Source organism: Ochotona princeps, chromosome 27, assembly GCF_030435755.1.
Source record: "Ochotona princeps isolate mOchPri1 chromosome 27, mOchPri1.hap1, whole genome shotgun sequence".
NCBI lineage: Eukaryota > Metazoa > Chordata > Mammalia > Lagomorpha > Ochotonidae > Ochotona > Ochotona princeps.
The window spans coordinates 7007674-7031794 of NC_080858.1; the positions used below are offsets into that span (position 1 = coordinate 7007674).

The 24121-nt window shown below is 42.8% G+C and overlaps 1 protein-coding gene across 1 annotated transcript in view; it reads right to left on the bottom strand.

Moving 5' to 3' along the window:
- The window catches only part of CCDC91 (coiled-coil domain containing 91), a 192316-nt gene extending 169685 nt beyond the window's left edge, over window positions 1–22631 (bottom strand). The window contains exons 1-2 of the mRNA XM_058655774.1: window positions 22562–22631; window positions 1977–2020 (exon numbers count right to left, since the gene is read on the bottom strand). Of these exons, the coding sequence (XP_058511757.1) occupies window positions 1977–2006 (30 nt within the window). The 5' untranslated portion in view covers window positions 2007–2020; window positions 22562–22631. The remainder of the gene's footprint in view (window positions 1–1976; window positions 2021–22561) is intronic.
- Window positions 22632–24121: the final 1490 nt, after the last annotated feature.

A 24121-nucleotide genomic window follows, 5' to 3' on the forward strand; every position in this document is an offset into this window, starting at 1 on the left:
GAAAAAGGTATTTTAAGAAAATCTACAGGTCGGGTGTGAGGATGTTTTAAGCAAGCACAATGCTAATGGCAAGCTCAGATTGAGTAGCATAACTCCAGGGTTTCAGTTTCCTCTCCTCCACTTCCGATCGCAGCATTTTTGCTGATCTACTCCGAGATGCAGCAGGTGGTGGCTCAGGCACCTGCGGCCCTGCCACCCACATGAGACCCAGACCAAGGTCTGCCGCCTCGGGCACTGGAGGATTGTCAGGGGTTCACTAGCACAATCGCTCTCTTCCCCTCCACTTTCTGCTTTTCAAATATATAAAAAACAGCTATTTCTTTTTAGAAAATGTTTTTAAAAGAGACTAAAGCAGGATTCCTTATCCATCTTCTTGAATAACCTACTGGTTGGGTTTATTAGAACTCGACAATTCAGAGATTTCTCCAGCCAACGTTTGGAGGTTCCACACCCTCTTGCCTGAGGAGGGTAAGCAAAGGCTGAGTTTGCAGGTAAGAGGACACTGTTTTTTTGTCTCTTGAGTGTGCAGGTCACAGCAGAAAAATGTCTGAGAAGGATTTCCATTTGGATTCTATGTTGTTTGCTACAGTGTCACATGAGGCCAGGATAAACTTCACAACCAAAGTCAGAGACCTCCCCAAGTTGCACAGCAGCGCTTCTGCAGTGTGGGCGAACCCTGTGCAGATGGGCAGCTGGACAGGCCCAGCTCACAAAGCCCAACACCCAAGTGCAGCTGCCACTCAGGGCGCCACACACTCTGCTGTTTCTCTGTCCAACACACCAAGCATGGTTTAAACAAAGGAGACCACGCCAGACTGTAACCTTCAAATAACTGACAACTCCCAAACAATAAGCTAAACCAGATGATATCTGAAGCATATATTTTCCCCGAAATAAAAGAAAATTAACAAAAGTACAAATGGTACATTGCAGTAACACAGGGAAGATTTAATTACCCAACACAACCCAGAATATTTAAAAAAAAAAAAGCAGGAAACATGTAAATAAGCTACACGAAAATAAGTTTCAGATGAAACACAGAAAAGAGGTATGTTCATATTCTAAATACTTTCATAATGGCAGATATTAAAGAGTGACAAAAAACTATCCTAACCTAAAAACAAGTCATACCACTTATTCATGAAACTCCCACTGCTGACTGCACACTTTAATATCTTATTCACGTCATTGCACATTCCTGAATTTTCATAATTCCTTTTTATAACCAAACCCAAACTAGGGGAAAGTGATCCTTAAAAAATGAAATAAATTTTAAACAATCACAGTGCTCACTTGATGACGGTAGCTCCAAGGATTCCGCCCCAGCGCCGTGACTCCTAAGCCAGAGATTTTCCTGCAAGACTATACTGGCTCCATAAAAATAACTGGGTTATAAAATATTTCAATAAAATGAACACACACTGAAAGGGATTAAGGAAAAGACACTGCTGCTTCTGCTAACAATTTCCACTTAAAAAGTCTCCAACCCCAACCTGGGAGGATGGTCTAACAACACACACACACTAATTAGCTTTCCACGCCACCGAAAAGCTGCGTGCTCAATGTTCTAAGTCAACTCATTACAGGTGTAAACATGCAAATTTGTGACAGCATCCTTAACACACATGCCTCATCTCCCAAGTATTTCTGAGCACAGACCCCAGGGAAATCATCTACTGATGAATTTTGAAGCCTCTTCCTCGTTGCTTCCACTAGTAGCAGTTCATCACCTCAATCTAAATGATCCCCATGGGCACGACCAAACCCATCGACCACAACATAGCAGTTTCAACTTCCAGAGGGGACATTTTTAACTTTTTCCTCCATTTCTTCTGTTTTTATTATTATTATTACCTCAGGGCCATCGTCACCATGAGCAAGAAAAGACTATATATGTCAACAGAAAGTAACACTCTTTCAAAAATAGTTGATTATAACCCCATAAAATTGAAACGAACGCAAAGGGTAGTACATACCTCAAAACCGCCAAAATCGTCATCATCCATTCTTCAAGCAGCACCTGAAAAATGTCCAGGGACATTAAAATAAGCTCCCCACACACAGCTGTTTACATCAACTTAAATACAGGTACACACTGACATGTACATTAAAACTGTTGCATTTAGGTTTTAAAAAAACACTTTTAGCTATCTGTGCATGCATTTTTAGAGCAAAAGAAAAAAGGCAATTGGCTTTTACTTTCTGGCAAAATTAGCAATTTCTCCAAGTTTTTCAGCAACCATGTATTTTGCCATTTTAATGTTGAGACGCCAGGAGTGGAAAAATATTCTTTTACATTTTAATTTGCTTTTCCCAAATTGGCGCTAGGGCTCAATTCAATAATGCTTCCTGCTTTTTGCATCTACTCCTCAGTTGTCTGGCAACACCAGCACAAACTTCAGCTCAGAACAGGACTGCGGTGAAGTTTTGGAAATCTGTCCCCCACCACAAAGGTTCTTCCCTCGGTTTCATGGCCGGGGCTGATTTAGATTTTCAAAATTGATCAGCATTTTTGAGCTGTGGCCACAACTTCTGGAGCATTCTGATATGTGTATTTTTAGCTGAAACTGCTTTGCACTTTTGGAAAAATGTGGAGCAACTTGCTAGGTTGATCAAGATAAATCAAGTCATGTATTTACGGGAGCGAGCGCAGGAGAAAACACCGCCTGTGCCCAGATCTCTCTGCTCACCCAGGGAGAACCAAGGAAAGACTTAGGATTTGGGGTTTGTTGGTTGTTTTGTTTCATTTTTGGTCCTACAGGTATTACTAAAATGCAGGAAAACACCATTTATACCTATGCTTCCAAAAATTAAAATCTTACTTCACAATGAAAAAATCTGAAAAGATGAAGTAAATAGCTTGCACTATAGGCTAAAATGAACACTCTGTGAGTTCTCATGCAGGACACAGAGATATGACACCTGCAGTGGCCAATCGGTAACTACCAGGGTTACCTTGGTCTAGAAGAACTGATTTCCTCCTCTGTCTTTCCTGGGTGAGCAAGGTCATCCATGAACCTCATTATGGGAAAACAATCCTCTCTCGCTTCTACAACACAGCTGTGAAAAGTAAACCTTAGACTAGAACATCATCCTAAAGGTAAGCCTGCTGGCTGAGAGTGGTCACCTTTGTACAGCCACATTCTTCCTTCCCATTGAAATGAGTACAGATGCCTTCCTAAAGTTAAATAAATAATAAATGTATTTTCAAAGGACCAAGTAGGTAATGACACCAAAAGGAACACATGCAGATATAAAAACAAAGAGCATTAAATCAACCCAGCATACAACAAAATATTATCATCGTTGCCCACAATTTAAGAATGTGATGAATTTTTTTAAAATGTCTTTCTCGAAAAATTAAAGTTAAGCAAGTCATCCACACGCAGCACTGAAAAAAAAACAACAATAACAACACACAAACCAGACTTTCTGAACCTTCTCATGGTGGTTAGCTGGAAATGGAATTCACATTAATTTTGTGTTGCAAATGAAGAGAAATCTGTATGTGATTACACTTTTCACGAAGTTATGAAAGGAGAATGATATGCATATTGAGAATTAACCAAGTCACACTATAAACACAACTTTTGTATTTTCCACATGTATCCCACGAATCTCAAGAGACAATTAAAAAATATTTTTAGCGTCTGTAAACGCTGTACTCAAGTCATATGGTTTCAAAAGAATGGAATTTTTAGAGTAATGCTGCTGTGTGTTTTCACAAGACACCTCCCAATAAATGATCTGCAAGGTTCCAGAAAATGTGAAGACATAAACACACACCAGGCCTGACAATCCCTGCTGCGTGCTAGCCTGGGGAAACCAACCAAACACCATCACTGAGCTAGCTCGACAGTGACCACGGACACGCTGCACACCCCAGGAACTTCTGCATGGGGAAAGCAGCAGACAGCCCTCCTCAGCTGTACTTTCAAAGAAATATGAATACATTTAAGAAAGTAAAGGCCTTGAGCTACTTATATTTCAATACTAGAGAAATAGCATTATTTTATAGCAAAAATCTTTCCCCAAATAAAATCTTAAATTGAATAGTAGCAGGAAATAAAACCCACCTCACTGAGACACAAGAAGAATTCAATCTTTTCAAAATAAAAACTATCAAAATTAGCTTTTACCAGGAATTAAGGTGAGCAGAGCCTCTTTTATAGATCTGTCTACAGTAATACATTTAAAATACAAGTTTCCCTATAGAGTATTCCTCTAAAATCATTTAGACTATTTCAAACATTCCCATTATATTCCATTAAAATGCAGAAGAAATATATGAACACCGGGCCTGGCACCGTGGCTCAACTGGCTAATCCTCCCCTGCCAGTGTTGGGATCCCACACGGGTGGTAGCTCATTTCCAGCTGCTCCACTTCCCATCCAGCTCCCTGCCTGAGCCTAAGAAGGCAGTGGAAGATTGTCCAAAGCCTTGGAACACTGCACCCACATGGGAGACCCAGCAGAAGCTCCTGGGTCCTGGCTCCAGATCAGCTCAGCTCCAGTCATTGTGGCTTCTTGAGGCGTAAACTAGCCAATGGGGAGTCTTTCTCTCTGTCTCTCTGTCTCTGTGAATCTCCGTTTCCAATAGAAACAGATAAATCTTAAAAAAGAAAAATGTATGAACACGAAATGTACCTGCCATCCACGTTACACAAACATGAAACTGATAAAAAAAAAATTTTACAGACCACAAAATTTGTTCTCTTGAATCATGGCACTTGGCTACGGTAGGAATCCCCACCGAAAGGCTGTCTGACACCTAGGTCTAATAACTCTCAGGTGTCTTTAGGTCTCAATTTAATCTTTGTGTTTTATTTTTTTAATTCCCTACTTTCCCGTTCTTAATATTACTGACAGTGTCAAAATACTTTACAAGAAAGATAAATAACACATAATGCAACAAACTTTCACTGAATTCACATTCCGGTGTGAAGAGACAGGACAGGTAGTAAGAAAAGCACGCACATCAACAACAGGAAAGTGAGAGGAGCCTGAAGGAGAAAACAGCCCCCAGGAAGGGGGAATAACCAGGGGTACACCGCACTAGAAGCAGCCTGCAATGCCTCAGGGAGAAGCAAGCACCAGAGGCAGGGAATTTCAGGCCCACGAAATCTGAAATGGCTTGTTACGAACTTAGGTTTCACGGTGTCTCTACCCAAAAGTCTCCTTCCAAGACAACAAAAATCTGTTTTGGTGATTTGCTTCTGTATACAAACAGGATCAGAGAGTAGGTGACTAGGCCAAGGTCCAAGAAACCCAGAAGCAAAAGAGTACAAGGAAGACACATGGTGAAATCCCAGGGAGGAGAGCAAGATCAGCCCCACCCGGTGCTGGGGAGAATCCCGACTACCAGCTTCGACCTGAAACTGCTCATCAGGTGATTCAATTCCTTCTTCCTGGACTCGGGGAAACAGAAGAGAACTGCAGTGAATGACAACAACACAAGTAGGCCGCATGGAGGTTAGACCACCAGCAGCAACCTCTCTCTCAGCCACCATAACTCCGCTCCCATCCAGAGGAAACCTAGACACCGGCCACGAAGCCACTTATGCTCCTTTAAGGAATACATGTGTTAGGGAAAGCTCACCCACATGCAGACAATTTCCAATTAACTCCCAACTTCAGTGAGAGGCCTGAGAACACAAAAGTTAAGAGACGGGAGCCTGGAGGCAGGCTGCTTGGCATCAAGTCCCAGCTCTGACACCTACAGTGTTACACTGTTTAAATTATTTAAATAGGCAGCGACTCAGCTTCTGCATCCATCTGACAGGGCTGGCACTAATACCAGCACCCGAGTCCTAACATCATCATGAGGACCCATAATGTAAAAACAGGTGATGCAATTATTAGGAACACCGGCTATTCTATTAGTGATTCTCTTTCCCATTTGCACAGGCTATCAAGGATGAAGAAAATTATGAAAGAAACATGCAATATAGAAATAAAACCAAAAAGAGAGAGAGAGAGAGAGGGCACGGCATGTTAGCCTAGCGGCTAAAGTTCTTGCCTTGCATGAGCCAGGATCCCATATGGGCGTTCGTTCCTGTCCCAGCTGCTCCACTCCCCGTCCAGCTCCCTGCTTGTGGCCTGGGAAAGCTAACAGCCTAAAGCCCTGGGACCCTGCACCTGTATAGGAGACCCAGAACAAGCTCCTGGCTCCTGGATTCAGATCGGCTTAGGTATACCCTTTGCGGCCACATGGGGAGTGAACTAGCCGGTGAAAGGTACTTCTCTCTGTAAAATGTGCCTTTCCAATAAAAATCAATAAATCTTAAAAAAAGAAAACTTAGCGTGACCTAAGGGAGTAAGACAAAAAAGACGACAACATGGGACCAAGTAGTAAGAGACCCAGCTAACCTGAAAGCAAAGAGAATTCTCCCAGGAGAACAGAGAACTGAGCTCCCCTAGGCTCAAAGGGCCCCCCCGAGTGCAGAGCCACCAGCCTGCACTGCAGCACATCTGGAAGGTCCTGAGGGACACACTCGGGAAAACACCAACATCGGTCTCAGATGTTTTGCCACCATGCACATAATTTTCAGCTGGGGGAAAATCTCGGGTGGATTTAGTGATAAGAGAACCAATCACAACCAGACACCAGTGTTGGCTAGGTAAAGCAATCATCAGGTACCGCACATTTCAGCTGACAATAGTACTAACCAAGCCATCAGAAATGTACATACTAATTACAACATAATCCCCCCGAGAATGTAAGAGAAAGGTGAGCTTGGGGAATGTGGGATTGCGGAGGAATAAAAGACCTTTCAAATCAGAAAACAGATGGGTTCTGAAATCGAGAGTGAAAAAAATGCACAGCCAGTCACAGAAAGAACAAGCTGTGTAAGTTCCACATCCCGCCTCCAGAAAGTAGGAAATGCAGCCATGGGAAAGCCTGGCAGGCTCAGGAGACGGCGGTGTGTCACAGCAAGCCTTCCACAACTTGCAACTACACGACACAAGCCACCTACCTGGTAGAAAACTCAAGGGCAGCATCTTTCTACAAAAAAAATAATAACTAAAAGAAGCATAAATGCTTCAAAACTGCACTTAACCAAAGAACAAATGGGAAAGGTTTCACGTTACAAGACATCCCGATTCTGTTAAGTCTGCAAACAAGAAGTAAGGTTGCATTTCTAGACGCATAAGCTGTTCAAATGAAAACCAAACCAACACAAAACAAGAAAGTTTAAGCACACAAAACCTTCAATCAACCGACATCCAAGGTTAACATTACAGGCAGCTGTGTGCTGTGAGTTAGAGCTGCCACCTGAGACATTGACATGCTAATTTAGATTGTCTGACATGAAGCCACGCCACCGCATCTGACCCCACTTCCAGAGAACACGCAGCAAAGCAGGCAGCAGGTGACAGCCAAAGAGGGGAGATGCCCAAGAAGCACTTAGCTCTGGAATTCAGTCCTGCACAGCAGGCATTGAACCGCTGCGAAGGGAGCCAGTAGGAGAGAGCGTCTTTCTATCCATCTCACACACACCTTTCAAATAAACAAAAATAAATACATCAACTTGGGAAAAATTAATGAAACCTTGCGAGGGCATCACCTCTAAGCACCCGGGGAACTAATACTGCCTTCCCAGCACTCAACTGAATGTGTGTCTCATCTGGAAACTACTTATTGACCACCATCCTCACAAAAGCATAGAGATTTTTCCATTGGATCTTGTTCGGCACCATATTTTCGAAAAGCAATGGAGACAAATTTTTGGTTGGTTTTTTGTTGTTGTTGTTGCTTGGTTTTGGTTTTGTTTTTACTCTCTAGAATAAAGCAATTCTGGAAAAAGAAAACAGAACAACAACACACACACACACACACACACACACACACTTTCTCTCTATTTAACAATGACTAGCCACCAGGACTGAGACAGGGGCTGAACTTGCAGGATGGCAAGTTGCGCTGCTGCCTCCATGCCAGCATCCTGTCTGAACACCAGGTCAAGTCCCAGCGGCTCCACTTCTGATGCAGCACCCTCCTCAGGTGCCTGGGAAAGCAGCACCAGCAGGTCCCCGTGCTTGGGCTCCTGCCACACAAATGGAAGATCCAGACTGCACTGGCCCAGCTGATACGGCCATTTGAGAAGGAGCCGCCAGACAAAATGTAGTTCTCTCTTTAAGATTTATTTATTCTTATCAGAAACGTAAATTTACAGAGAAAAATATTCTGTCCACTAGTTTACTCCACAAGTGTCCGTAACAACCGGAGCTGCACTGATCCAAAGCCAGGAGTCCAGAGCTGCTTCTAGGTCTCCTATGCAGGTGCAGAGTCCCACAGCTTTAGGCTGTCCTCTGCTGATTTCCCAGGCCATAGGCAAGGAGCTGAATGGGAAGTGGAACAGCCAGGATATGAATCAGCACCCATATGAGATCCCAGTAGATGCAAGGTAAGGATTTAGCACTAGGTTATGGCTCTGGGCCCACAAAGTATTTTTTTCTTCCTCTTTCAATTATACTTCTTTCAATTATATAAATAAATCTTTAAAAAAAAAAAAAAAGACAGTAAGAGGGCCTGGCATGATAGACTAGTAGCTAGGTCTTCACCTTACCAGTGTCTGGATCCCATATGGGTGTTGGTTCATGTCCCAGCTACTCTACTTCCCTTCCAGCTCTCTGCTTGTGGCCTGGGAACATAGCAGAGCATGGCACAAAGCCTTGGAACCCTGCACCAACGTGGGAGACCCAGAATAAGCCCTGGCCTTGGATAGGCTCAGTTCTGGCTGTTGCAGACACTGGGTGGGGGTGAAACAGCAGACGGAAGATCTTTCTCTTTTTATCTCCTCTCTGTATATCCGCCTTTCTAATAAAAAATTTTAATATATCTTTAAAATTGAAGACAGTAAGAATTGTCTCATGCAAGATTAGAATTTCAGTATTATTTCTTCAAGAAAAGTATCTGGACACTTAAATTACTAAGAACACTGAGGGTACTGTAGGGACTATGGGTTTTTTTTCTTTCTTCCTTAGTACCTTAAGCTAGACATTTCTAGAACACAGTAAGGACTCAAAGAATATTTTGAATTAATACTTCTGGAACAAATAACTGAATGAACCCAAATGAGTTGCTAATAGTTCCCACATGATTCCCTTTTCTCTCTAATTTTTCCAAATAAAAATACACACAGGCCCGGGCAGCAGGAGATCAAGTTGCCAACACTAAAATAGCTCTACCCCTTATTACGGCCAGAAACTGAAGAGCGACACCCTACAAGAAATGTCATGGCTCCATTCAATGCCATGGCACTGGAGCGAGTAGTAATTCTGAAACTTTCAATTTCACCCCCTGTGGATAATTCTTCTTGCTTCCAGAGCACATTACCAGCAATCTATCCCTAGGTGAGAGCCCTCTAATTCCTCTGCATTATTTTCACCTTAAGAAAATGCATACAATCCCACAACTTTATAATTCTGCACAAATTTTCTAAAACTAATTACTACTCTGGGCCCTGCCACCCACATCTAGTCAGACAACAAACATTCTGAAGTGGCTCTTAACTCAAAACTCTTTTTATTAATCATACTCCTATCCGGACAAAACCTCATATATTGCTTTCCAATCTTACATTTTAAAATTCAGGCCTTGTTTCAACAGAAATCAACAATGAAAAAAAATGTTATAATCCCTTTCTGTGTTCTTTTCACTCCTCTCGAGGAGAAAAATCAGAATACTTTTGTTAAGTGGTCACCCATGGGAGAACCTTCTAGACACAATAAATGAATAAACTTGGGTGTACAGGCAAAGTACAGTTGCTTTCCTTTCTCACTAGAGAACTCACATTCCACTTCTAGTCCAGCTCCCAGGGGAAGCCACTAGAGACAAAACTTGGCCTTGCAGACTAATATTGTTGAGCTGTATCTGTGACGTGATGTGGAATTACTTCACAAAGGAAGTGTGGAGACCTCATTTCAGTCCCAGGTGTGCGCCAAGGCATTCCCACCCATGCCACTGCTCTGACTCCTTGGGACTCCTGGTTCTACTTCTCAATTGACTGAGAATCCAGAGGAGTTTCAAGGCAATTTGATAATGGCTCCCTGCCAAGAACCACCAACAATACCCAGTTTACCGTCTTCTGCTGAGAACTACCAGGGAAAACCACCACAAAACCAATGTTTCCTTTCAACTGGATTTGCAGCACTGCCTTCTACAATTATCACTTCTCTCTTTATCATTTTTTTTCTCTATTCTCCAAAGATGCCCAATTCTCCTCAGACTCCCAACCTCTCTCTTCCTTCTTACAACTCAAGCAAAGAGCTACACTAAACAGACGAGAGTAAATGAGGAGACTCCCTTTAACTTGTTGCAATCAAATCCATAGCCACTGGCATCTGTAGCCAGCTATTCCACTTTATTTTGCTCACAAAGGAAAAGGAATATCTCTACTTACTTAAAGCTCCTTCCTCCGCCTGTGCCCTCAGAGTCCTGGCCCTGTTATCATCAATGCCCCCTTAAATATCCAGGGATGACACTCAGTGCCCCTGTCCATAACATGGTCTATCTCAACACTAAGATTTACCATATTGAAAGGTTATATTTTTCCTTAAAAAACCTTGCATGTTAGGTTTTTCCTAAATCCTGAGTCTATGATGCTACTTAAACATCTAATTTTATAATAAATTTTGCATTTATCACTGTTGTATAACAACACAATCATCTTGTGCATGTTTATGATCTATCCATCATTGGTAAGCTCCCATTTCTAAAAACTTATGTGTATATTATTTTAAAGTGAAAATGATGATATTGGATCCAAACCATAAGTTTTATGTCCTGCTTTACAATTCTCGTGCCTCTATTTCCTTTCTCTCGTCTTAATCCCTGCCTCCATCCTCCAGCGAAATGCTAAGCACAATGAGGAAACACAGCAGACATTTTTCCAGAGATGGTCTCCGGACTGTCCCCTATTCCACACACTCTTCTAAGAACAAAAACTCATCTTCCTCCCACCTAGGCTGAGGGCCTCTGAACACTGTCGCTTGCGCTGGGTGGGTCACTGTGACCTCTACAACCAACAGATGAGGGCAGAAGTTACACTCTCCACCGAGATGCAACGCTCTCTGTCTTGTGTTCTTCTTCTGTCTTGGGACTCAGATGGCAAGCGGTGAGAAAGAAACAAGCCAGCTCGGATGACAGCCTAACTGAGTGCCCAGTCCACAGCCAACGCCAAAGTACCAGATGTGTGAATGGAGATGCTTTCAGATGATTCCAGTGCCCTAGGCACCAACTCATCTCCAACGTCCAAATTATACAAGCTGAGGCACTATTTAAAAAAAAATGCAGCAATAAAAAAATTCTTACTCTGCACTATCCAAGTTTCTGACCTTCAGAATCCAAAGCAAAAAATAAAAAAGGTTGTTTACTTATTTTGAGATGCCTTATTACGTATTAAGAATGGAACAAGCGACAACGTCAAACGTTGATTGTCCCCGATTTTACAGGGAATCCTTTTTACACTTCCCCCTTTATAGCGACAGCTGTTCATGACTATTGGTTGCTTATTTTTAAATGTTCCTTGAAAAATTAAAGTTCTTTTTTCCCTAATTTGCTAAGCATTCTTTTTTTTTTTTTAAAGATTTATTTTATTTTCATTACAAAGTCAGATATACTGAGAGGAGCTGCCGGGATAAGAACCAGCGGCCATATGGGATCAAGGCGAGGACCTTAGCCACTAGGCCACGCTGCCGAGCCCAACTAAGCATTCTTAACATGGATTTTGCATTGATGATCAAAAGCTTCAATTATCGTGTTTTTCTCCTTTAACTTATTAATATCATCTACTGTGCTAAATAATCTAATTGTAAACCACCCTTCCATACCTGGTATAAATCCAAACTGGTAATGTCTGCTTTCTTTTAAATGCTAACTTCAATTTGCTAATATATCCATAATTTTCATTTCTTGTAATATCTCCATCTGGTTTTGCTATCAGGATTATGCTGGGCTTTCGTAACTAGCTGTGGAATCATCCCTCTTTTTCTACCAATTAAAAGAGATTGCATCAGACTGGAATAATCTGTTTCTTAACATTTTGGTAGAAACTTGCTTAGCAAATCATCTAAGCTTCTTGCTGTCTTTGTGGGAAGATTCAATTTCTTTTAATTATAGGATGATTCAGCCATTTAATTTCTCCCTCAGTTTTGGTAAGTAATATTCTAGAAACACTGTCTATTTTTAAATACTTGGCGTACAGTTAGCAGTATTTTCATTATCCTTTTAATCTCTAATTTTTCTGTGGCTAGGTCTTTTCTTCATTCCATATATCCTCAATTCTATGTGTCCATTAACAGAATTATTTTGATATTCTATATCCTTGTGTTTTTTCCCATTATCAATTAATAGTCACAAGAGGTGAAGTGGAATTTTCTACTGTTCATATAGAGCCACCAGTTTCTCCAGACCATTCTATCATTTTTTTCTCTATTACACATTTTTGGGTAGTGGAGTGAACTGCAATAACTGCATATTGCCTCAGCATTCATTCCATCTAAGTTTAACTTTCTCAGAGCAGAAATAGGAGTTAGTCACCACTGACACACTTTCCAGTTGTCTGTCTCCTCTTACCTTCCCCACATGCTCAACCCAGATGTCTGCCTTACACGGCCACCTCCCAGTACCATCTCCCGGTGCAGGGAGCTAGCACAACCAATCCAACATACCCAAATCTCCAGGACCCTGGTGACCATACTGAAGTCACAGTGGGTCCCCATGAAACTCCCCACAGGATACCTCCGCTGCTAACAGGGTGTTAACCCAGGACCCCAGCAAAGTCAGTCAGTCTGTCTGTCTCTCTCCCTTCCTCCTTCCCTCCCTCTTCCTGTGCCTCTCTCCCTCTCTCTCAGAATCTCCATCTCTCAGTGTGTGTGTCTCTCAGTCTCTCTCTGTGTCTGTCTCTCCCTCCCTCTCTCCTTCTCTCTCTCTCTTTCTCTGCATGTGGCTGAGTGTGCATGTTCTGGAGGCTTCCCCACTCCCGTTAGCCCTACAAGACAGGCAACCCACCACCATGGGATTTGCCACTAATAACAGCTGCTTCTGTTGATTACACGTGTTTTGTAACACTACCTCCTATGCCTCAATGTAATCTTATTGAGTAAGAAAATGATTCTCAACCCCCCCCCAAATTAGCAAGAAACCACAAATCTCAGTAAGATGCTTCTTCATACCCATCAAGCCCAAAAGGTTTCATAGGCAAATGACAGCAATGCTAGAATAATATGTGCTATCCATTTGATTCATTTGGTGTTGAACAATTGGGTGCTATATAGTGAAGCTGAAGGGTGCAACACCTACACTTGTGGACTATAAATCCAGAAAAAGAATATTCCTAGCAACATCATCTACCACAGTGCCAATATGAATGTTCATCAAGAATCAGGTACCCAAGAAACAGACCAGGTCGAGATCGGTAACCTGGGAAAGCTTTTCTCACATTTCAGGAGTTAAGAAGATGATGACACCCAAATCACAGGCTAAGCAAAAGCCTGCAGTCTCTTGAAGGAAATGCAGAATGCCCTCTCAGCCTCTGAGCCAAAGAAACATCAGGGGCCAACAGAGAGAAGCCTCATTCTGCACAAGCCTTTCCAGAAGCAGGGCTAGGAAATGCTTCTCCACTTGCTGAAACATGATTCTCAACCAAGAATGTACTTTCTCACGATCAAAGTTCCATGGACATGTAGAAACCGTGTGAGTCCTAAGTCTGCTCTCTCTAGTACTTTACAAATGTCACTGATGTCTAGTAGGTGCAAAGTGTCATTTAAGTCATCCATCTCCCTATGTCTGTTCGTTTATCACAATTCCAAGAGTTAGACTCTTCAGCTACCATTTGGTACAGGTCTTTTCTTGGCCCCTACACAATCATGGTTTCCTCTACAAACTCAGAAGCGCTGTTGCCAGTTATGTATCTCTTTAGGATCACTGCATCCTCTAAGTTGATAATTCAGCCATGATAAAGTCTTCACCTTTATCCCAGAATAACTATATATCATGTAACATTACTACTTATCAACAGTACTCCAGCCTTCTTACAGCTGACATCCACAAAGCACACACCTTCTTCTCTCCTGTTAACTTTTACTGCTAATTCCTGTCTAGCATAAACGCTGAATCTTACTTGCAGGTAATCCATTTGACAGTCTGGTTTGAACTGGATTGTCTGCTGAATGTTCATGTAATGTAACAGAAGTGTTCAATATGACAGAGGTGTTTTTAAGAGTATGATTTGTGAAATGTTCTGTCCTACACATCCTGTTTTCCCCTTATCTGCTGTGGAGGCAATGTGCTATTTCCAATACAACATTTTATCTCATCTGATCTTTCTGAGTAGATACTACCCAAGTCTTCTTACCTACCACATTTTACCACTTTCTGTAACAAATATCTCACTGCACACACAGATGATGCACATGCCATGGCCTGCTTCCATTTACTGACACCTGTTTTTGGAAAACCATCGAAGAACTTTACTTACACATGTGTAAATTCCCATATTAGTACTTGCACTCTAAACATCAATTATTTCAAAAAGCAATCAAGCACCCAGAGTAAATACAGAATTGCTATGTACCCACCAAGTTAGTCCCCCTCTCCATGTCTCCACATGATGTTGAGTAAAAGACTTATGAGAACCCAGGGCTGACTAGAGTCACTTTCTCTCCAGCTGCTTCTCCAGTGTCCGCCCTGAAAATTCTGTCCAACTCAACAGTTAAAAACTCCGATCCATTTCCTCTTCCCACCAAATCACCACTCCCTACTCAGCCCCCACACCCTTGTGCTCTTAGGAGGGAAGCCAAGAGAAAAGGATGCTCCTCTCATGTAGGTTTCATCTCCTGGGGTCACAGCTCTGCCATGATTGCTGAAGAATCCCAAAAACCATTTGCTTCACATATCTTATCCTTAGCCATAGTAGAAGGCCATATCCAGTTTATTTGATTTTCACATTTTTTCTGCTGTTCTGTCTGCTTTCATATTAAAGCACTAAATATTAAAGCATTTCATATCAGAGTATATGTAGATACATATACACACTAACGTGCACATTGAAGGAGGAGGAAGAAGGAAGACAGTATGACGTGTTTCAGTGTGATAAAAACGACAACATTTCACAGAATGACAGAAAGAGAGAAAGAAAAGCAAAGAGAAAGAAGGCAAATACAGAAACTGTCAAGAGACACATTAACCAACAAAACTGGACCAAGAGATGATCCAGCTGCCTCAACAAGATGGGATCTAGAAAGAAAAGTAAAGTAAAGTAAAGAAAGAAAGAAAGAAAACACCGTGATTACTGAACACAGAACAAAAACCATCAGTGAGTGGCTGTCAACAGAATAGTGTGACTGCTGCTAGTGAGAAACACCGCATTACTGAATTCTTTTGACTACTCGCTGTGTACAGCAAGAGCAACAACAAAAACCAGTGAACTTGAATACAGATCAATAGAGCATTTAAAGGAACACACACACAATGCATGCAGGATGAGAAGATCCATCAAATGTAGGACACTTAGCGGGGGCGGGGGGGGGATGCATATAAAACTGAAAATCTCAACAATGAAGTATGGAAAGAAAGGGGCAAAAAAATATTTATACAGATGACAGAAAAATTGTAAAAATCAGTTTATACAGCAAACTGGAAATCAAGGAAATCAAAGAGTGCAAGATAAATGCTAAGCATCAAGTAATTCATAAAACTCAATGTGAGATAAAACATAATGCCAGTCAGCAATACAGAGAGGAAGATCTGCCGTATGCTGATTCACTCCCCAAGAGGCTGCAACGCCCAGAGTTGAGCCGATCTGAAGCTAGGAGCCAGGAGCTTCTTCCGGATCTCCCACACGGGTACAGGGTCTCAAGACTTTGGGACGTCCTCAACTGCTTTCCCAGACCACAAGCAGGGAGCTGGATGGGAAGCAGGGCCACTGGGACACCAACTAGTGGGATCCTGGTGCATGCAACACAAGGACTTTAGCTGCTAGGCTACTGCGCTGAGCCCGAATTTACCATTTTTAAAGATATCTTAACAACTGTGTCTCCACAGGATCTGAGCTATGATTTTAATATTATTTATAAACTTTCATTTATAGTGTTTTGGATACAAAGGTCTCAAAGTGTTTTTGGTTCCTATTGAGACTTCACCACAAAATTCACCTAAAATGATCTATTAGAATAAAGTCACTGAAGCCTAAGCAAACCGAATGGGAGAGAGGAAAGCATGGCCCAGCAAAGGCAGGGAGTTATCAGAACATCCATGTAGCATGCAGTCCTACCCAGAGTCAGGTAGAAACAAATGCTCTGCCACGGAGAATGGCCTCCTCCTGGGAGCACACACTGTTAGAAAGAAGAAACACCAGACCCACGGAAACTCTGGCTTTGTTTCTGGGAATTATGGGACAGAATAAAAGACACGAGAAGCTCAGTGAGTCATCTCCAACAGGGACATGTCCTAAGTCACTGGAAACAAGCTTGCTTCGCCAAAAGAGAAGTTTCGGTGGAAATTACAGTGGACTCAGCAAAAAAAAAAAAAAGTAATTTGTCTTGATGCTCTCAGGAAAACATGCCGGAACCAATCACTCACAAGGAAGAGAAGGCCATTTCTGCCCACACTGCATCTGCACAGTTCAAAGGATGGGTGTTGTGGTACAGTTCAGGATGCCCCGTCCCAAACCAGGGTGCCTGCTTCAGCCTTCACCTGTTCCCCCAGCAATCCAGCTTCCCAGCATCCCGGGGATGCATGGGTGACGGATGGAGGAACTTCGCTGCCGAGTCCTGGCTCCACCTGGATCCACACCAGTTGTGGGCATTTGCAGAATGAACCAGAAACCAAAAGCCCTTTCTCCTTGTCTCTTTCTCTCTCTCCCTCCCTTTCAAAAGCAAATGAAAATAAATAGGATTTTTAAAAAGTGACACTTCTTGGGACTCTCACATCCCACATGAGATTGTCAGAAAGCAAGTACTGGCTCCATTTTCCACTGCAGCTTCCTCATAGCATCTACCGCAGGAAGGACACCTCTCAGACCTGGGGACCTGTCACTCCCACACCAGAGACCTGCAATGTGTTTCTAGAAGCTAACTTCACCCTGGCCCAGCCCTGGCTGTTCTGTGCATGTAGGCAGCAGACCAGAGGATGGAAGGTTCATCTCCCTCTGCTTCTCTGTGTTCATCTACGCCTTTCAAGCCATCTTCTGCAGCTTCCTCGGGTTTATCAGCAGGGAGCTGGATCAGAAGTGCAGCTGCCAGGACTTGAACCAGCACTCTTGTGGGATACCGACGCTGCAGGTGGTGGCTTAACAAGCTATGCTACAATGTCAGCCACTGTGGATCTACTAAGGACTAAACCTAGCTCATCATTGCATCTCCAGCCCTTCGTTACCTCACAAGCAAAGGTCTTGCCTAAATATTCTTTGCTAGTGGTTAACAGGCTTCCGCTTGAACCTGTTCAGCAGCAGGAAATTTATAGTTGGAGAGAGGGCAATTATTCTGGGAAAAGTCCACATTTTAGAAAGTAATTTTAAGCAGATTTGAAATCAAACAACTTGCAATTTCTGACTTTCTTTGAAGCCATCAAGACCTGTGCCTGCATTCAGCATCCTAGAAGTATTTGGGCATCAAATAACATGGCAAGTGTATTTGACAACTCTCTTAGAAAGTAAAAAAAACTCTCTTTCTAACTCTTTCTTTTAAATAAATAAAATAAACCCTTAAAAATGAAGTAGATCTGGGCCTGGCAGCATGGCCTAGCACTAAGGTCCTTGCCTTCAATGCCCCGGAATCCCATATGGGCACCGGTTCTAGTCCCGGCAGCTCCACTTCCCATCCAGCTCCCTGCTTGTGGCCTGGGAAAGCAGACGAGGACGGCCCAAAGCTTTGGGACCCTGCACCCACGTGGGAGACCTGGAAGAGGTTCCTGGTTCCCTGCTTTGGATCGGCGCAGCACGGGCTGTTGCGGTCACTTGGGGAGTGAATCATCGGATGGAAGATCTTCCTCTCTGTCTCTCCTCCTCTCTGTATATATGACTTTGTAATAAAATAAATAAATCTTAAAAAAAAAAGTAGATCCATACTTTGACAGAATAATGGCCTTTCAAACATAAAAACAGTACACATAATCTATCTGTATAAACAACAGACAACAAAGGGAGACGGGGTGTTATCCTGCATCAATGAGCTGAACATTCATTTAAAAGCTGATTTCCTGTTACGCAAGGAACATAAGGGCATTCCTAACTGAGAACCCATCTGAAGGAGCAGTAGCTAAAGCATAAGACGTGGGAAGCTCACAACACCATAAATAACATGAAATTGGCTGAAAGGAGCCTGTGGCGGGAGAAACAGCCAACAGTCAAGCTGCTGAGCAGGTGGCACATTATAAAGGGACATCCTAAGGACGCAAGTGGAGCTCCACAGAACAAAAGTAATGACAATACTGTGTCTGCCAGCACCCTGCCTGCAACGCTGGACATACGTCTCACTCTTCAGATACACTGTCGCTTTCAACTCCTGGAGGATTCCCATCCTCATGTTCTCTTTCTCAAAAGGGAGACTTGGGTTAACAGGGATCCAGGAACTTTCCTGAAATCACTGTTAAACTGGTGGTAGAGTTAGCACTCACCGGAGGAGTCCAAGAGTCAGTAAGGAGAAAGTGACATGAGTGCTAGAGACATGGCTGTGGGTCAGTGTAGGTGACACTGTGGAGGCAGAAAGCAAGAGTTTTGGGAAATCCAATGCAGCAAGTACAATATGGAAAGAAAAATCAAAGGATTCCCCTGGTTTCCATCCTAGCTTCTGAGCAGGAAAATCACTGCTAATAAAAATAAGCATGAAATAAGAGACAGAATGTATAAAATTACCGGGTTGGGCTTAAGTAATCTGGATACACTGAGTTCAGGAACTCAATAAAGACCAACGAGCAAAGGTCTAAAAATGAAGATGGCCAGAAAGAAGTTGAGAACAAGAGAGAAATGGAAAGACTTATTAATACAAACATATTAATAATTCCTCAATGCATACCAGCAATTAAACTGTAAGTTAGATTTAAAAATGTATCTATGCTGATATAAATGAGTGAGGGAAAATAAACAGGGGGTGAGTATTTGGCACACTGGCTAGGGTGCTGGTTAGCATGTCCATAATCCCATAATCTAGCACCTCAGTTCAAGACTTGGCTCCACTCTCAATTCCAATTTCCTGCTGATAAACGCCCGGAAGGAAGCAAAGCATGGCTCAACAGCCTGGGCACCACGTGGGAGACCTAGACCTCGACTCGGTCCCTGGCTCTGCTCTGGCCAGTCACAGTCACTGCAAAGATTTAGGGAATAAATCAATGCATGCAAAAATGCTCTCTCTCTCTCTCCCTCCATCCCTCCCAAATAAATAAAAATTATAAAAATAAATGAAAATGAATAGACACATTTCCCAGCAGAGCAATTCCAAATAAGCTATGTGATGACTTCTTTCTCAAGGAGGTTGAAATTAACTCCACACTCCTGAAGTGTGGTCCCCCTCGTGGCAATTTCCTTCCCAGAAGTACAATAAAGGCAAGGGAGGAGGAAAAACTTCCCAATGGAAAAGCCTGAAGAAAACCACCTCAGGCAGATGATCAAAAACAACAGGAAAACAAGTGATGGTGACAAAGTGTGTGCCTTTACAATGAGGTGATGAAAATGGACTTTTCCTGTGTTACGTACGGAAGGCCAAACTCCTCAAAGAGTTGAGATCATCCAACACAATTTTAAAAACTGCCCCGGGACAGGAGGCTTGGCTGCTACTAAAACATCAATTAGTACAGCCAAGTCCTGTATCAGAATACCTGAGTTCCAGCTCCACTCTGATCCCAGCTTCCTCCTAATGCGGATGCTGAAGGGCAGAGGTGACAGGTCAGCACGTGTGCCTCCATCACTCCTGCAGCCAACCTGGGTTGAGTTCTTCATTCCAGCCCCGAGTTCCAACTTAGTCCTAGGCTGTCTAGATACTTAGGAGTGAACCCACAGATGAAGCTGTTATACAACTTTCTGGGAACATTACTGGAAAGCTAGACCAGGAGTGGGCTGGAGGGAGAGTCAAATGTGAGCATCACAAGCAGGGGCCCTGGGCAGAAGCTGTTAGGTTTTAGGATCTGTTTGGTTTGGTGTGATATGGGTTTTACGAGGTTCTTTGTTTTGCTTTGTTTTGTTTCTTTGTTTGTTTGCTTAGTTTAACATAAATATGAGCATTACCATGTTCACTGTAGCATCGCTCATGACAGCCAAACAGAGAAGCAACCTGAATGTTCATCAACGGATGAATAGCTAAAGAGAATGTGGCAGACAGGTGCGGACTTCAAAATGTCCATGGAAACATTAAGTCACTTCCAACGATGCAGACACCCCAGATGGGCACCAGTTCAAGTCCCTAGCTGCTCCATTTCCAATGCAGCTGTTAGCTGATACACCTGGGTAACCCGGAAGATGGCCCAGCTTCTGGGGCCCCTGCCACCTGCCTGGAGACCTGAAGGAAGCTTCCAGCTCAACTTCCTCTTGATCCAGGCCCAGCCCTTGTTGCCATCTGGGGAACAAACCATCAGAAAACATCTCATCCAACTCCTCTCTCTCTCTCCTCTCTCTTTCTCTCTTTCTTCCTCTCTGTCATGCTGCCTTTCAAATAAATAATCTTTTTTAAAAGTATAGAAAATGAAATTAAGAAATGTTTATTTTGGTGGAAAGAAAAAGGACACCTGAGGATAGTTTTTCCTAATACACATCTTCCAGGATCTTTTTTGAAGATCCCTTGTATACATGGATATCAAAAATACATCACAGTAAACTTTCCGTGACTTTTTGAAGTCCTGCCATTCAAATGCAGTGGGCAATTATTCAGCTTTTAAGATTTTATTTTTATTGCAAATTCATATATACAGACAGGAAGAGAGACAGAAAGGAAAATTTCCCACCGATGGTTCACTCTCCAAATAACCACAATGGCTGGAGCTGCGCCGATCCGTACCCAGGAGCCAGTAGCTCTTCCGGGTCTCCCACGTGGGTACAAGGTTCCAAGGCTTTGGACCATCCTTGACTGCTTTCCCAGGCCACAAGCAGGGAGCTGGATAGGAAACGGGGCTGCCGGGATCAGAACCGGCACCCATATGGAATCCCGGTGTGTTCAAGGTGAGGACTTTAGCCACTTGGCCACCGCACCGGGCCCTATTCAGTCTTAAAAACCAAGCAGTCTGTCATTTCCGACAAACATGAAGGCAACTGCATAACACTAAACTACATGAAATAAACACAGAAAAGAATATAATATGATCACAATTACATATGCAATTAAAGAGACAGCGAGAAAGAGAGGAAGTTCCGAAGTACTTTGTAGTAAGGAGTGAAACAGAGATTACTAGTTGTAGGGGTAAGCTGGCAGAGAGAAACAGGAGCAAGGACTGGCAGACATGTAAGACAAACAAGCCTAGAGATCTCACGGAACCTAAAGTTACCAAGGTTATATCGTGGGGTTGGCTCTGAGGCATAGCGTGTCAAGTCTCCAGCTGCGATGCCAGCATCCCATTCAGGTGCAGGTTCAAATCCCAGCTGCTTCATATAAGATTCAGCTCTCCGCTAACAGCCAGGGAGAGTAGCAGAGGACAGTGCAAGTGCTTAGGGCCCTGCACCCTCAGGGCTTCGGCCTGGCACCCACCAGCCCAGCCCTAGCCATTGAGGCCATCTGAGGGAGCAAAGCAGCAGATCGAAGCTCCCTCCCTGCCTGCCTGTCATTCAAATGAGTAAAATCATTTTTTAAATTATATGTTGTTAGAGGTTTTAGTTTAATAAGTAGACTTTGGTTGCTCTTATTAAAAAAAAATAACTGATACAACAGGCATGTTCATCTACTTCATTACAGTATACATTCTAGTAGCAAACATATTCTACAGCATCAGCTTCTTAAGCTCCAATACTTGCAATGAAATTTATTCAGAAAAAAGAAAAAGAAGTCTACAAAGTCAGAATGATACCCTAGAGATTCTAGAGGAATAGTACGCAGAGGCCAAAGGAGGAACGGAAAGAAGAGAATCCACTGGAGTGAGACGGATAGTGTTACAGGCCCTGAGCAACTCACTGGAGCTCGAGGGCTAAAAGATAAACCACACTGTGACCGTGGGTGCCTACAGCCCCACAGTGCTGGCACTCTCCCAGCCACAAATCTAATCTACTGAAAGTCTTATCTCTTCTTGAATTTGCATCATAAAGTTACCAAAGGCCAGATCCTATAAAGGATTAGGACAGGAAAGAGTGTCTGGAGAAGCATCAGCTAAAACATGCGCTATCATCTGGAAGTCAACAAAAAATTCCAAACTTTGGGTTATCAATAAGAAATGCTAACCAGTGTCTGATACAACAAGAAATTACAGGAACCACAGGTTCTAGGCACTGAAAGTCGCATCCTCGGGGATTCACTTTGACGTAGTGTCCGACGTGCATTTTCCCAGGTGGGAAGCAAGATAACGGAAATATTCCAAGATTGTGATCTGTGCATCCTAACCTCTTATCAGCAACAAAAGGGAACTGCCCTGTTTCCTTCAGACTTACCAGAATCAGTTCTGGATCTAGAAACCAGGTCCTCTTCCGCAAAATCCCATAAATTGAGGACAAGTGCCTGAACAAAACAAATGAGCGATTAGGAAGGTGGTAAGAAAAGGTTTGATGTTAAAATAGGCAATCCACAGACAAACCAAGAGGTGATTAATTGCAGTTTTTTTTTTCCTGGCTTGAGAGCTTTGGCCAATTGTCTTAAGACAATGAAGAACAAACTTAAACAAAATAAAGATACGACAGCTTCCTCCAACAACCCAATGTCATCTCCAGGGCCTATCAGCATTGTCTTAGGAGCCAAGGGATAAAACAGAATATGAACTTGTAAGGTTTTTCTCATTACTCAAACGCGCACTGCAAAAGCAAAATGCATTTGGGGTATTTTTCAAACTGAAGCCCTACTACATTATATAGTTCAAATTCTTACTTTCTTTGATTGAAGATCACTAGCAGTCCCCAAGACAGCACTAGAGCTCTCTTCCTAACTTCTTGTACAGACTATCATTATCACAGATGGTCATGCCATCTATCTAGAGTTCAGCTTTTTCCTGTTAGATCACCACATCAGGCTAGGTGCTCACTTCAGCTTTATTTCCGAATAGTTCCCAATTAGAAATACTATTCACTGGTTCACTGGGAGAATGTACGTACATTACTTCAAATTGTAATTTTGGCTAGCCAAATCCTCAAGACCCTTTCCAAGACTATGGACACGTGACACATGGGAGCTTTTTCCTGTAAAATTTCCCTCTCACGAAAACTTTCACTGTGGCCAAAAATTTAAATAGTGTGAAGTTACAACTTCTGAAACAACTCAAGAATTTAACTCAATTTCTCCCTAAACCCAAAGTCATTATTAAAAGGTTACAGCATACCTACAGATGCAAACCCTCGCTGTTGGACAGGGGAACGGAAAATCACAGAAACTTAACCGACTTCGAAATTCAATTAAAGGCAACATTTTTAACCACGAACCCTAAAGGAGGAAGACGATGGAAATCAAAGCACATCGGAAAGCCTTGGATTCAGGTCACAACTGGAAATGGAAATTTCTAGAGTGAGAAATGGGTGCATGCAACCACCCCAAGCCAGTACACAGGTTAGAAAAAACTCCACCTAAAGGTCAAAGGGGTTTCTCCTAAAGACCACTGATTTGCAGAAAAGGAATAAAGTACTTTGCAAAAACAGGTTGGCAACAGCGGGAAACGAGAGAGGAAACCATGACCTTGCTGGTGGGCAGCCTCCGATGGAGATCCTGGCAAGGAGGACACCAAATCAGACAGGATGACTCTGGATAAAGCCCTGCAACTCAGGCCAAGTGCATTCGGACCTGGAGTTGGTTCTTCTCAAAATTATTAATAATGAAAAATACTTATACAGGATACATGCGACTGCCAGGAAAAAAAGAAATACACTTCTTTGAAACAGCTTTTAAAACAACAAACCACCCGCAGAAACCACACGGGCACAGAATGAAAGCAGTCTGGTCACTGACTGGTGGTGCGTTTAGGCGCTCCCCAGGCACAAGACTCCGCGTGAGGCTCTCCTTCTGAGAGC